The sequence below is a fragment of the Osmerus mordax genome, chromosome 8 (genome assembly GCF_038355195.1).
Source record: "Osmerus mordax isolate fOsmMor3 chromosome 8, fOsmMor3.pri, whole genome shotgun sequence".
NCBI lineage: Eukaryota > Metazoa > Chordata > Actinopteri > Osmeriformes > Osmeridae > Osmerus > Osmerus mordax.
This window is the reverse complement of record NC_090057.1, coordinates 2131253-2146067: the sequence shown is the minus strand read 5'-3', so window position 1 is coordinate 2146067 and position 14815 is coordinate 2131253. Positions and strand designations below refer to the sequence as shown.

Here is a 14815-nt window from a genome sequence, read left to right as displayed (position 1 = left end):
AGCAGGGAGCTGTTTCAGGCCTGGCAGGAGCAGGATGAGGAGGTGCTGACCGAGCAGGAACTTCCACCACAACCCTCCCTGCACATCACCCTGCCATCCCTTGTACCAGGCCAGCGCTGGGGCTGTCCTCCACAGCTGAACCCCCCTCGGCCTGGCTACCCGGGGGTAACAGAGGGGACAGATCAGGGCTAACGAGCATCCCTGGACTAGCACGTTTGCGCTAGCGCAGGTTCTGACGCTCGGTAGTTCTGCTCAGCACCTTAAACAACTGCAGCTTTAACGGAATGTGCTGAATAAACACATTCGCTTATGTTCTGCTTTTTGGGGGAAACTTCCAAAGAGTTGGAAGGCAGTTTAACTTTATTAGCATGTTCCCTCAACCATCCTTAATGATACAGCAGTCAGAATGGTAGGCCTAACGTGGATATTTGATTTTTTTTTTGTCTATTTCCAGAGGGGAACTTCTCTCATAATTACAGAGGTGGACATTCAAGTTTCCTTTCACTTTTTGGACTCATGAGTCACGTTCCACATTATTATGGATATGGAAAGTTAAGGAACCAACTGCTGCTTTGTACCAATGGCTACTGGCAGAGTGAAGCTTTAGAAAGACACCAAAAAACATTTTAGTATTTCAGAGCAGAAGCCTAGAGAGCTTTCCATAAAGAATGCAGTACACCTCCAGGGTCATCTTGAACAGGGGACATACATGCGACAGTCAGCCTAGCATACTTGATAAAACCACAGATACACAAACATGTTGTCGACTCCGTCCTGATAGGAGCAAATGAACCTTTCATTTGACCCCTTCTTCCTACCACACTTTTGGCACACGGACACAAAAATGGAATGGAACCTACAGTTGACCCTTCTACGACTAGATCTACAAACGAGAACAAGCCATCGCTTGTATACTCCAGATGCATGCATGGAAGTGTACAAGTGTGTGTGTGTGTGTGCGTGTGTGTGTGCATGCGTGTCAGAGTGCTTGAACGTCATGCGACCAGACAATACCTCCAGTGTAATGATCTGTGGCAGTGGGAGGGCCGTGGATGCCTCCTGGATGCTTATCTAGTGTGGGCTGACACTGCGACAGGAACGAAGCTCTACGACATGAGGCTGATAAATGATGTACAGTGACCCCCAGCATTCCATCTGCATACCCGCGGGAGTGTCAGGGCACAAACGACAGCCTCGCGCTCCGAAGAGGTAGCGGGTCAAACACCTGCCACGCAGTTTCTGGAATGTGGAAGAATGCAGCCTCGATTTGGACAGTCTCAGATACTCGACTGATCGTTTCACCGTTCGAGGAAGACAGAATCATTTGTCAGTCTTTTGAAGTTGCACATGGACTAAATGTGTGCCTGTAGGAAAAATAAGAACAGAAAACAGACAATAAGAAGAGCTTTAAGCTTGTGTTCTTTTCCAGGAAATATTTGGACGACGGGTATCAAATACTTCATGGAAGTACATTTCCTTTCCCTTTTCTATCCATCTTGTCACTCACTTTGATATCTCCTTTTAAAGATAACTTAAGAGGCCTTTCTTTCCCAAACTCCCATGACATCATCAACTTTCACATCCAATGTAAATCTCGCCGTGACCTCCACAGGGGTCATCTGCATTCACTAACGACTGGCTGTCACAAGCTTGATGACAGTCCCAGCGCATAATCAGGGTCGTCATCACTGAGGGATGCCATTAGGCACGGCTGGCTGGACCTCTATGGCCGGCTGGAACGCAGATCCTCGAGCCTCCAGAGCCGCTCTGCTTCTCTGTGACCCGGTGAACCCCGGGCGCCCAGGAGGGCTAAGCACATTAGTGGAGCCACCATAACCGCTGGCTCACTCCCCGCTGCCAGTCCGACCCACAGAGACCCCTTAGGAGGGTTCATGTTGAGGGACACTGCCGGTGGTGTGGAGAGTCGTCTCACAGAGCCTGCTAAGACACCAAGGAGGGGGCAGCCGGACAGTAGACAAGAGGGTCTTGGGAAGTGAGGAGGGTAGATGGAAGAGCCAGGGTTTCTATACTGTGCTTCACTGGCAGGCAATTGAACCTGGACATTTCAGACCATTTGTTTAGAGGCAGGCTGGGAGTTTATCTACTGGTAGGGCTGAGCTGAGGAGAGAGGTTAGGCTCAGCTTGTGGGATAATCAAAGTCATCTAGTTAATCACAGAATAACTGTGTAACTCTCCTGGTGAGTTGTGTTCTGAAGAGCTTCAGAACACAAGTTCCTGTGCTGTCTTGACTGGCCAGACTACTGACGCAGTTCATTTTGCATAGACAAATGGGATGTCCTCCTCTGATTTGATTTAACACAGAGACCATGCAAAAACACACAAACCGCTGTCTAAGCGATGCTTACGTTTGTGCTACAACGTTGGCTGACAAATAGCTCATCGTGGAAAACTAAAGAACCGATTCTGAAAGTTTTATTTGAGGAAGCACTCATTTCAAGGTTCCCTTTTCTAGTTTATTGTTACAGCCAGAATAAGCCTTAAACACCACCGATGCGTCAGAAGTAAGTTTCTAAAACAAACTGCACACTTGCATTTAGTCATACCACACATTTTAGGGATTTCCATTTTGTTGCCCTTTCGCCGAAACCATGCTGTGCTCATTAAATCTAAACCCAGTTTGAAAAGGGAGATCGACAACCATTCACCAACATATTATACAGCAGGTGAGATCCATAGCAGACGTTCCTGTTTTTCAACTGTAGGTGACAACGCGTGGGTGGGTTGGTCTCCTACTGTGTGCTGCATAATGAGAGGCAATTACTCCGTATGACAGGTGACCGTTTCATCCCGCGTCACGGCATCAGAACCAAGCCCGTTAGCCGTGGGAAGGCGAGACGCCAACACCGCTGAATCACTGCCTCAGAGACTCTGGTCTCACAGCTAAGAACTCATCACTGCACAGCTCATCAGAGAAGCCATCTTACATCACCTCAGAAGGTTTAGAGTTGTTCAGGTCCCACTGAATCAGTGCAGGACATTCCAACGGCTCTGACACTGGGAGAGTAGGAGGTGTCCTACACCCTTTAGATAAACGGTGTAGTAGATCATAAGAGCTTCACGTTGACATGCTCTGTTTGTTTAACTCTGAATGTAAACTAGAGACGTATAACTTATGTTTAACTGCCATGTTGAGTTAATGAAATGGCTATAAGTCAAACATGCAGGCGTCTGACAGTCATCTGCTGTTAGGAAAATGTTATGGTTAACTCAGCTGATTGCGACATTGCTATTTATGATTTGACAAAGCACACTTTAACAAACCTTAAAGGGAAATTGGAACATTTTTGGAAAACATTCCTGGCCTTATTTTATTCAGTCCCTGCATGAACAACAGTGTTGAAAGCTTTCATTTCAAACATAATGGCCAAGGGAGAAATAGATTTAAGCAACAGAAATCCTACAGAAAACCCTTGCAGAGCTAACTAAACAAAACACACGAGTTGGCATTTTTGCTTGTGTATTACTAATACACACATGAAGTGAAAGTTAACTGGGATAAGAGAAAACAGTTGTGTTGGAGAATCCCTCCAGTCATCAAATAGCATCTGGTCTGTGTCATGTACAGCCTTTTGTGTCCTCAATGAAGTTCATACAGTTGGATTCTAAACTTTGTTCTGAATCTGTAGCATAAACATTTTGCTTTCCATTCACAGAGGAAAAACACTTTCAACAAATTAATGTTGTGGAGATTAAGAATTACAGGCAAAAAATCAAATGTGATACCGTACAGAACATTCTAAAAATCAAGAACACAAGCAAAAATATGGGGGGTGCCATTCAATGCAGGAGAGAACATGTTATCACAACGTCAGACATTTGTCCAAATTGTTTGCATTGTCTGTGTTGTAAGGCTCCACAATACACAATTTACAGTTTTCAAGAGCGTTATTATTCCCCGTTGGCGTATTCAAACAGGCTTTGTTACAGTGTTCTAAGAGAAACCGCTACTGTAGGTCTTTTGAGGGGACCCAGCGCTAAATGTGAACAAACCTCTATTGGCTTCTATGGCATGTTGCCAAGTCAGGGGGTTTTCACAATGGGGCCTGTGGTAGGCAGGTATAAAAAGCGAAGGTTTCCACCAGGTAGGCAGTCAGTCCTTCACCAAGCGTTCCAGCCTCAGCAACTGAAGCCCCACCAGAGCTCTGAGCCAAAATGACCTCCAACATGATGTCCAAGATCACCTTCTACGAGGACAGGAACTTCCAGGGCCGTTCCTACGAGTGCATGAACGACATGTCCGACATGTCCTCTTACATGTCCCGCTGCCACTCCTGCAGGGTGGAGAGAGGCTGCTTCATGGTCTACGACCGCACCAACTACATGGGTAACCAGTACTTCATGAGGAGGGGCGAGTACCCCGACTACATGAGCATGTTCAACTGGAGCGACAGCATCAGGTCCTGCCGTATGATCCCCATGCACAGAGGTAACTACAGGATGAGGATTTACGAGAGGGAGAACTTCGGAGGTCAGATGCACGAGATGATGGACGACTGCGAGTCCATCATGGACCGTTACCGCATGTCCAACTGCATGTCCTGCAACGTGATGGAGGGCAACTGGCTGATGTACGAGCAGCCCAACTACAGAGGCAGGCATATGTACATGAGGCCTGGCGAGTACAGGAACTTCAGCCAGATGATGGGAGGCATGGGAGGCATGGGCGGCAACATGAGGTTCATGAGCATGAGACGCATCATGGATTCTTACTACTAGATACCGCTTGACAAATGTAAATCACTAAACGTTTTCATGAGAAATAAAAAAACGTTGTCGTAAAGTCTGATTCTGAGATTACTTTCAATTGGGTTTGTTGTGAATGGGAAAGGTGTGAACGTGTTTAGCTAGGATTGTGAGCAGAGATCTGGTGGCTACAGTTTTCAGTCAGAAGACGATCTTGATGATCTCATGAAGTCACAACCGACTCACATCCAACAGCAAAGCAGAGGCAACAACTATCAAATGAACTTGTCATGGTAAAAAAAATCTAATCCAATACTCATGTGTTATACTTATCTAATCATGTAATGTTGCCACCACATAGCAAGTATAGTTTTGTTTTAAGAGCAGGAACAACTTCTTGGATGTGCTTCTGATAGCTAACCACCTCAAACCTTTTTTTTTATATGAAATTACTAACAATCCACAAAAAAACACTAATTACTTTCTAAAACCACAACACAGAATACCCTGTTGAACCGGAATCCAGCAGCCTGTCTTAACGTTAATCCTAGAGGAGACCTGAGGAGCGGATCTCAGACCTCCAGTTCTGCTCCGCAAGTCAAGGTGTGTCTGCTCCATGGTCCAGCCTGAGCTGTTTCTCACACTACCAAGAGGAGTGGCTCCCATAGCACAAAGCTAATTAGGTGGGTTTGAATGGGTGACGTCATGAAGACTTACATTTAGTCATTTAGCAGACGCTCTTATCCAGAGCGACTTACAAGAAGTACAGGGACATTCCCCCCGAGGCAAGTAGGGTGAAGTGCCTTGCCCAAGGACACAACGTCATTTTGCACAGCCAGGAATCGAACCAGCAACCTTCTGATTACTAGCCCGATTCTCTAACCGCTCAGCCACCTGACTCCAAGACTTGGGGTCTAGGCCAGTCAGGATCCACTGTCACGGCCCAGTTGCATCAACACAGGATCATGGTAACCTACAATAGATCTTCGGTGCTTTATGAGAGAGGATCTTTGTCCTTGGATCCACATCCCAGTAAACGACTAACTGTCAGTGGGCCCAGTCATCCTCACGCATATCAAAATGCAGCTATTCTACGCTACAACGCTTTTTTCATGAGTAGGTGCCAATGACTTGCTGAGCAGGACCTATGTGTGTGTGTGTGTGTCTGTGTGAAATCAAGCAATTACGTTTTTATTGCCAAGGTAACCTATTATACCCTTAAAAGAAGTGTCACTAAACACCAAAGCTTGCTCAGCCTCTATCACAGGACACAGCATGGGTCCAGGGGACCAATCTGCCCACTCCATAAAGTTCCAGCCAACAGAGAAGGTTGAAAAGAACTCTGATCTTGGGTGCTGCGGCTGTTGAGGTCATCCTGCATCCCTCCTGGGTTTGAGGCGTGGGGGAAATAACAAGAGAAAAGTGGAAAATTGCTTGTTTTGTGTATTTAATCGCTCTCAGCTTGTGTGGTGGGAGAGGATGCAAGTGAGACAGAGAGAGAGGGAGGGAAAGAGAGGGAGAGAGAGAGAGAGAGAGAGAGAGAGAGAGAGAGAGAGAGAGAGAGAGAGAGAGAGAGAGAGAGAGAGAGAGAGGTGGTGTGGCTGTTTGTAAACTTGGCTTTTCTCAAATCAGTATTAGGTGAAAAAGAGAGTATTTGAATACGACATAAAGTCACAGCACTCTTGTTGTTAGGAGAGGCCCCAAAAAACCCTGCATGCAATGATGACAAGAGCGTCAACAATTTCTTTGAAATTCCAACAAATGGACAGAAATAATTCATGAATCGCGCTGAAAATAACCTCTCTGTTCAATGTTTTAAAACTGCCCTCTGTGCAGTTGGGCTGTAATCCAATGTGACACGGGTCCTATTTAGTTAGAATCATTCAGATGGAAAGAGATGCACTCTGGCAAAGCCAAAACCAAACAATGAGCTCATCTATATGGATCCACTGTCTATTTAAGCCTGTTAATTTGAACAGTGTCACTGGTCTTCCAAACACCAACACACAGACTAGCTTGAGAGGAAACAACACTGCAGACCAAAGAGGGGGTGAGTGTTAGAGAATAGCTGCTACAAGACTTCAGACACGGTATATTGTTTGGTCTTCTGGGCACCAGCAACAGAGGCACTGAGGTTAGTCAAACCTGTTCAGGGGGAATTGAGAGGAAGGCATGGAAGGACTGCGATCAAAGCAGTGTTTGTGAGGTAAACTAAGAAGAGCCTCCATCCATTTGGAGAACAGCAAGGGGTCAGAGAGAGGAGGACGGCTTTTTTCCTGGGATTAATTCAGCTGTGGTGCTGCCGGGACACCAGGCAACTGTGGCGCTGCCAGGACACCAGGCAACTGTGGCACTGCCGGGACACCAGGCAACTGTGGCGCTGCCGGGACACCAGGCAACTGTGGCGCTGCCGGGACACCAGGCAACTGTGGCGCTGCCGGGAGACCAGGCAACTGTGGCACTGCCGGGACACCAGGCAACTGTGGCACTGCCGGGACACCAGGCAACTGTGGCACTGCCGGGACACCAGGCAACTGTGGCGCTGCCGGGAGACCAGGCAACTGTGGTGCTGCCGGGAGACCAGGCAACTGTGGCACTGCCGGGAGACCAGGCAACTGTGGCACTGCCGGGACACCAGGCAACTGTGGCACTGCCGGGACACCAGGCAACTGTGGCGCTGCCGGGACACCAGGCTACTGTGGCACTGCCGGGAGACCAGGCAACTGTGGCACTGCCGGGAGACCAGGCAACTGTGGTGCTGCCGGGAGACCAGGCAACTGTGGCACTGCCGGGAGACCAGGCAACTGTGGCACTGCCGGGACACCAGGCAACTGTGGCACTGCCGGGACACCAGGCAACTGTGGCACTGCCGGGACACCAGGCAACTGTGGCGCTGCCGGGACACCAGGCAACTGTGGCGCTGCCGGGACACCAGGCAACTGTGGCGCTGCCGGGAGACCAGGCAACTGTGGCACTGCCGGGACACCAGGCAACTGTGGCACTGCCGGGACACCAGGCAACTGTGGCACTGCCGGGACACCAGGCATTCGGAGACTTTGAAAAATGGAAGCAGGCTGAACTCCCGGATGTTGAAAAAGGAACCAGGAAACGACTGTGTGTGTATGTGTGTGTATGTATGTATATGTGTGAGTGTGTGTGTGTGTGTTTGGGGCAGGGGGGTAGAGTGACATCTGTCCATCATGGTCTCACAGGGAGGAGAATATGAAGAGAGGTAGATGAGACTAAACACACAGCCCCAGGGTTTCCAACACAAGCCAGGGAGTGGGGGGGTCAAAGGGTCGACCACAGGCTGTGCTTAGCTGAGCCCGCAGATCAGTCTAATATGATCTTGGCAGGGCTCCTAGTCAGGGGGGAGGGGCTGGGGGGAGGAGGATCACAATAAGGGTCAGCCTGAAGATCTTCTAATTGATCTCACTGACGGAATAGAGACATTTCTTGGGATCTTTTCCAACAAGACATTTTATAAGCCAGACGGCCATGATAGTAATTTTTTCTCAAATAAAAACAAGTGCTATTCAGTTACAACTCACATGAATGAATGATCTTTGCAAGGGGAACTGATAAACTTCACAATATCTCTACAGTTACATTGTGGGATTGACTGACAAAGATATTTGGCAGGCTACACAGTAACTTCTCTAGGGTGTGTATTTGAAGAAGATTCAGCTCAGTGTGAGCTGACACCGCAGGAAGAGAGCCCTCTCCAAGTATGCTACTTTTTATGTGTTTTTTTTTTTTAAATAAAAGAATATGACAAAAAAAGATTGCTCTTTTTGTAAGGTGTCTTTATTGACAGAAGAATCAGGTTTTTTTCTACCAATGTAGAAGAGTGAGTTTTTCAACAGTTGAAGAGACTTATTTCAACACTAGAGACAACACCTTCATTCTCCTGCCCAAGGTTGTTAATCCCCCAGACAGCCTCTGTTTAGAGTTTGGATCTAAGTCAACTTTCTACACAGACACATCACCGTCCTATGACAATCTGCAAAGAAGGCTCTGACCTCCACAGTGAAGTGCAGATCACTAGCGACTGTGCATGTCAGGATGAAGTTTGAAATGGCTCAAATCCAGTGACCTTTCAAATCCGGTGACCTTTCAGGAGGGCCCTGTTAACGGCAGATGTTGTCGTTTGGTTATTTCCCTGCTACCAATAAGGGGATGATGCATTTCAGAGATAATACCAGGGGCGTCATCGGAACAGAATAATTATGACTTCTACAATGGATTACTGTTCAATTAGTTAATCATAAACTGTCAAGGCAAATGACTGGATTTGCACAGAATAACTTTTTACAGAAATTAACAATCATTACCAATACCATTATGTCTTTCCTTGTGCAAAACAATACCGTTTCCATTTTATAGTGAAGCATGAGTCTGTCACTTTCTGCCATTCAGAATGTGACAACGAGGGCTGGCGACCCTTTGTTTGTTGTACTAGTCGGGACATTAAATCTTAACTCCTTCAAAAGATGAATATTGAACCAAATCTGAAATGGCTTGGTTTTCCAATACCACTAAGGTCTAGAGTGAGCTAGTCATTTGTCTGTAAACATATTTCAAACTGTGGTTTTCTGCTCTATCCCCTGAATACACGAGAGAGGGAGAGAGAGAGAGAGAGAGAGAGAGAGAGAGAGAGAGAGAGAGAGAGAGAGAGAGAGAGAGAGAGAGAGAGAAAAAACATGATCGTCTGAACTTATGTACAGACATGCTTGTTGGAGGCCCCAGGGTGAAATGAAGTCTTCCATATCAGTTTCAGAAGTTGTATTGAAAAAGAAAGAGGGGACAATTTTCTACAGGGCGTATTTCACAACTAAAAGTATTTTCTCCCGTGTTCACTTGGGGGAGATTTGTATTTTTCAAAACATTATGTTTTTCCGGGCCTTTGTTTTGCAAACCTCTCCATACCACCGGTTGCCATGGTAGAAGGCTGACAGACTGGAAAAGCTTGTTGAGAAGAGAGAATGGCAGCAGAGATGGAATATCAGCCCGTTGACCGCTCGGGGCAAGGGGGAGGTTGTCATACAGAGTCTCATTGTGGTATCCACACAAGATTTACATGAAGGGAAAACAGGTGTGAACTGGTAGAAGGCTGAAGTAATTCAGCGTCCACAAATGTGGGAATCCAGTTTCACATGTTTTTCAATAAATTTGACAGAAGCAGGCAGCTGCTTAAGAAGTGCCAGGCTCTGCTATCAACTCCCAAACCTGCACAGGCCGTCTAAAACGGGCCTTCACATTACCGGGTCACACATCATTTGGGAGAGAACATTTTGACAGCACCCCACTGTCCAGACTGTTTCTGTTCATGTAAAGTGATGTGGCACGACACGATCCTGATTAGTTACCCTCAGTAACTAGGGTAACCAAGACTTTCTCCTCACTGCAGAGCTGCAGAGATCAATAGGATTTCAGAAAGTAGCTAATATGATCAAAAAGTGGAATTCCATTACCCGTCACATTGATTTCAGAATTCACAATTTTGTTGGCAAAGTAGTGAAAGTGGTGACAGGTATAAGAAGTGTGTTTAGAGCTGGCAGCTGCTGAAGTGCGTGGCTTCTTTCCATGTCACAAACTGCCGCAGTACGTACCCAGAGACAGGCAGACAGACAGACAGACAGGCAGACAGGCAGAAAGACAGGCAGACAGGCAGACATAGAGACAGACAGGCAGACAGACAGACAGACAGACAGACAGGCAGACATAGAGACAGGCAGACAGACAGGCAGGCAGGCAGGCAGGCAGGCAGGCAGGCAGGCAGACAGGCAGACAGGCAGACAGACAGGCAGACATAGAGGCAGACAGGCAGACAGACAGACAGACAGACAGACAGACAGACAGACAGACAGACAGACAGACAGGCAGACAGGCAGGCAGGCAGGCAGGCAGGCAGACAGACAGACAGGCAGACATAGAGACAGGCAGACAGGCAGACATAGAGACAGACAGGCAGTAAGACAGACAGACAGGCAGGCAGGCAGGCAGACATAGAGACAGGCAGACAGACAGGCAGACAGGCAGGCAGGCAGACAGGCAGACAGGCAGACATAGAGACAGACAGGCAGGCAGGCAGGCAGGCAGGCAGGCAGGCAGGCAGGCAGGCAGACATAGAGACAGGCAGACAGACAGGCAGACAGACAGGCAGACATAGAGACAGGCAGGCAGACAGACAGGCAGGCAGGCAGGCAGGCAGGCAGGCAGGCAGGCAGGCAGGCAGGCAGGCAGGCAGGCAGGCAGGCAGGCAGGCAGACAGAGTGGTGTTTGTCACCAGTGTTATCTGAGCTGTGTGGTGGCAGTTGGCAGGATAGGTTTCACCCTGCGTAAATGTGAAGTGACAGTGTGTTATTGTGATAAGATTGAGGCGGGCCAGTCCAATTCTTGGGGTTGGGGGTGTTCAGTTGAACACTGGGAGAGAGAGAGTGGCATTGGCCAACTCTGTAATACGATCTGAGCCAAAACTGCCTGCTTCCATTTGTGTGAACAGGGAAAAACGTCTGTTGAAGGATCAGAACCCTATCCCTTTACAGTTGGGGCCAACTACTTACCGCATTAATAGCTATATCCTTGTAATGCTTTCAATTAATTATTTAAAAAAAGGACAATCTTAAATGACAGGTTTGTGGTAGAAAAGCAAAACTCCCTGTGATGCAAATTTTGTATTCAAAAAAGAAAAGTGTATGGTGTATTTTGGGAGTGTGCAGTGTCAAATATCTGATATATACACTGACTGCAAGTCAACAAATGAGGGTGGGGGGGGGGGGGGGGGGGGAGAGAAAGAGGGAGAAAAAAACTGCCAACATGGCTGGCAGTGAATTGTGGGAGCATATGGCATGGGAGGGGAGGAGCAGCATGAGGTTATCCGTGCGGCTTGAAAGAGAAATGGACACGAGACTGCCCTGCGTCCACCACAGACTGGGTCACACACACCAGGACCATGCTGGACGAGCCGCCATATTGGAATTTACACCCTCCCCCCCCCCCCCCCCCCCCCCCCCCCGTCCATGTGTGCTTTAATTATTCACTAACAAAATGGAGGACGGTGAATGAGAGAGGAAGAGTGATTGGGGTGGGGGTGATGGGGGAGTCTGGGGGGCTTTGTGCAGCCCACCATTCTACTCTGCAGGTCAGGGAGTGATACAACCCTCCACTCCCTCCCATCTCCAGCCCGTCAGTGCTTCACTGGGGCATTGTGGAGCTGTTGCCATGGAGATGTGGGTCAGAGCGCTGATGTGCGAGCACCCTGTGGATTTGAGGCTGGCAACCGAGTGAAAGCAGCCCAGGCTGGAGCCCACAGTAAACTCTGACTGAATCTAGGTCACTGGGATTCTCCAGAGCAGCTAGCGACCAGGCTAAAGTTATGGGGGGGGGCTGGGGGGGTGCTAGTATTTGGGGGAATGTCAGATGGGGATTTGGGGGGGTGTAGGGGATTTGGAGGAGGAGGTGGGGGGGGGGGGGGGTAAGAGGTACTCTGGGAGGAAATGCATGGTGGCTGAGAGCTGGGGGTGGGGGTGGCCAAGGGAGAACAGGGGATGTTAAATATATTTGGGGTGATGCCTGTGGTCAGTTTGATTTCTACTCTGTGGTTATTATTCAGACCTTGAAAAGTACGGTCTTAGGTTGTCCTAGTAGGGGACAAATCGATTTAATAGCCACCACTGGAATATAAATAATGAGTATTAACGAACAAACAATGCAAGTAAAAGTTTGATTATTTCCCAACCGTACTGCTAGGTCCTGTTTGGAAGGTAAACAACTGTAGAATGAGCCATCACTAGTGCTTGTCATATGAGGTTACGTAGAATCCGATGTCCTTCACAACATTCGACTCCCCTGTTGTGTCCCGAAATGTCTGTCTTTGCAGAAGTTGATAAAAGGGTAAGAAACTGTTCGTATCAGAAAGGACAACCCTTCCACACCGATCTGAAAGAAAGACTACATGGGTCAAAACCAATCTTCCTGTGGTCTCTTGGTGTGCTACAGTAAATACCTCCTAATACGGACACACAAGCTTTATCAAACACAGATTTTCGTGGTCTTCTCTGCGCTTCTCCACATCGTGTTATTAAAGGATTAGTCTGTTCTTTATGTAGCCTTTGTTTGCGAGTCACCCATACGATGTTTTCTCTTTGTAAAACCATCCATCTGTTAAATGTAACCGCAGTAGGATACTGTAGTAGTGGGCGTATCTTATTTATTTATTTGAGATTGGATATGCAAATGATATGATGTTATTGAGAGCAGTGTCTGTTGGCACTAGTCATCCCAAATCCCTCATTACACCACTCAGGGTATTTACAAACCCATTAAAAAGGTAAAACCCTATTTTGTGAAGTCAATAATTTGGCTGGGATTAGAGTTACGTCATATAATGGGCAAATGCAATTGCCTCGAACCAGGTTCACTTTTAAGAACATATTTTAATTGAATTGTAATCATGGTTATTACCTTACACCAAACAGTCAACAGATATTCCATAACAGGAGCCTATAGGTTCAGTATCTAGGCGAAACACATTCAATTCTAGTAAATCTTTTACACTGTTGAAAAACGTAATCATAACCATCCAAGCATTCTTTACCTCAACAACAACAACAGCAACACAGAGAAAAAGGCAGGAAAAGGCAGTGAATAGCCATAGTTCCCCATCCACTTATTTTGGAGTATGTCCGCAATCTGGGGAAATGCAGATGGAATGGTGGGATGTAAAAAAGAGAGTGTTGGAGCCTCTATTGTGATGCTGATTCCAAACCATGACGATGGGACTAATTGAGTAACTTCTTCAATGGCTAACCCCTTACAAGTCAGAATGGCTAGGAATAACACTGAGCCCATTTCTTTGTAAGCTCCTGAGTGGCCATTTCAGCTGTTTGCTGATTCAACCACAAGTGTCGTCACTGCTCAGCGGCTGCCTGGTTACCATTTGCATAATGTTATTACAACGAGGTAACTATTCTCAGTATTTGAATATGACATTGTCAACGCAAATAAAATAAAACTGTGAGATTGGATACAACACACATATTGTTTGTCACAATCAGGAGAGGGGTATCAAGAAAGGGCTCAAATGAATGCTGGGTGTAGAAAATTAGCCAAATAACACTTTTCAAGTAATCAAACTGCCACATACAGTTGCATTTTTAACTGTAGTGACTGCAGTTCAGTCAAGACACTCACGTGATTGATTTCACCATTTATTCATACACATGTTAAATGGTTTTACATTGGCGGAATGGATGTACATGGGGAAGCGCTCCCTGCCTTCCCTGCAGCATGCATGACATGAGGCAGGGAGCAACAAGTGAAATCCCCCACGAGGAGAACAGACAGACAACATGGGGGAGAAGGGGACGGTGGTGGGGGGCAGCAGCGCAGACAGTAGGTATCGACAATGCGTATGCGTGCATGATGCGGCTTTATAGAGCCGCCTATTGAGCTGAGCCTATGGCCTGAGAGCACGGCGGTGGGTGATATGACGCGCACTGCCCGAGTGCCATGCCTGAACCTGCTTCCCTCATATCTGCATGAGCGAAGCAGGGAAGGTTCTCTGAAAGGAAGGTATGTACTTTTTTAAAGAAAAAAACATTCTTCTTTAAAAAAAAAAGGATGCTTTTTCTGATACCTCTCAAAAATACAAGCAAAAGAAATACACAAGCTCTCGTTGTTTTTCCTTTCAGAAAACCTTTTGACCACTGGAATAAGATTCATGAGGATTTTAGCTTGGACGTCAAGGGTGTGGTTGCCCATGGCTGATCCAACAGCTTCAAATCAGTCCTCCTCTCCTCCAAATACTCTACTGACGCACAAGCCAGAGATGTTTAGACCCACGGCCAACATGTCTCTAGTAACTGAATTCTCCTCACACAAAAGGGTGATTGTGCTGCTGAGGATGCTATCACCAGGGACACCTGGAGACCCTTTATGCAGCAAAACCAGACAGCACCGCAACAAAACACGCTCAAATAAAGCCATACTTCCACCTGACAGAAAACCTCATTATTTAATTGAGGCTAATCTAGCTGGATTCTTTAATGGAACACAAAATCCACCAGGCCACAGACATGAGTGACTAAGATAGAACCACTGGGTTTTA

At 47.1% G+C, this 14815-nt stretch overlaps 1 protein-coding gene across 1 annotated transcript; it reads left to right on the top strand.

Moving 5' to 3' along the window:
• The first annotated feature begins 4173 nt into the window (after positions 1 to 4173).
• Positions 4174 to 4737, top strand: LOC136947259 (gamma-crystallin M2-like). The gene has a single exon (XM_067241205.1). The coding sequence runs from the start codon at positions 4174 to 4176 to the stop codon at positions 4735 to 4737; it is 564 nt and encodes a 187-aa protein (XP_067097306.1).
• Positions 4738 to 14815: the final 10078 nt, after the last annotated feature.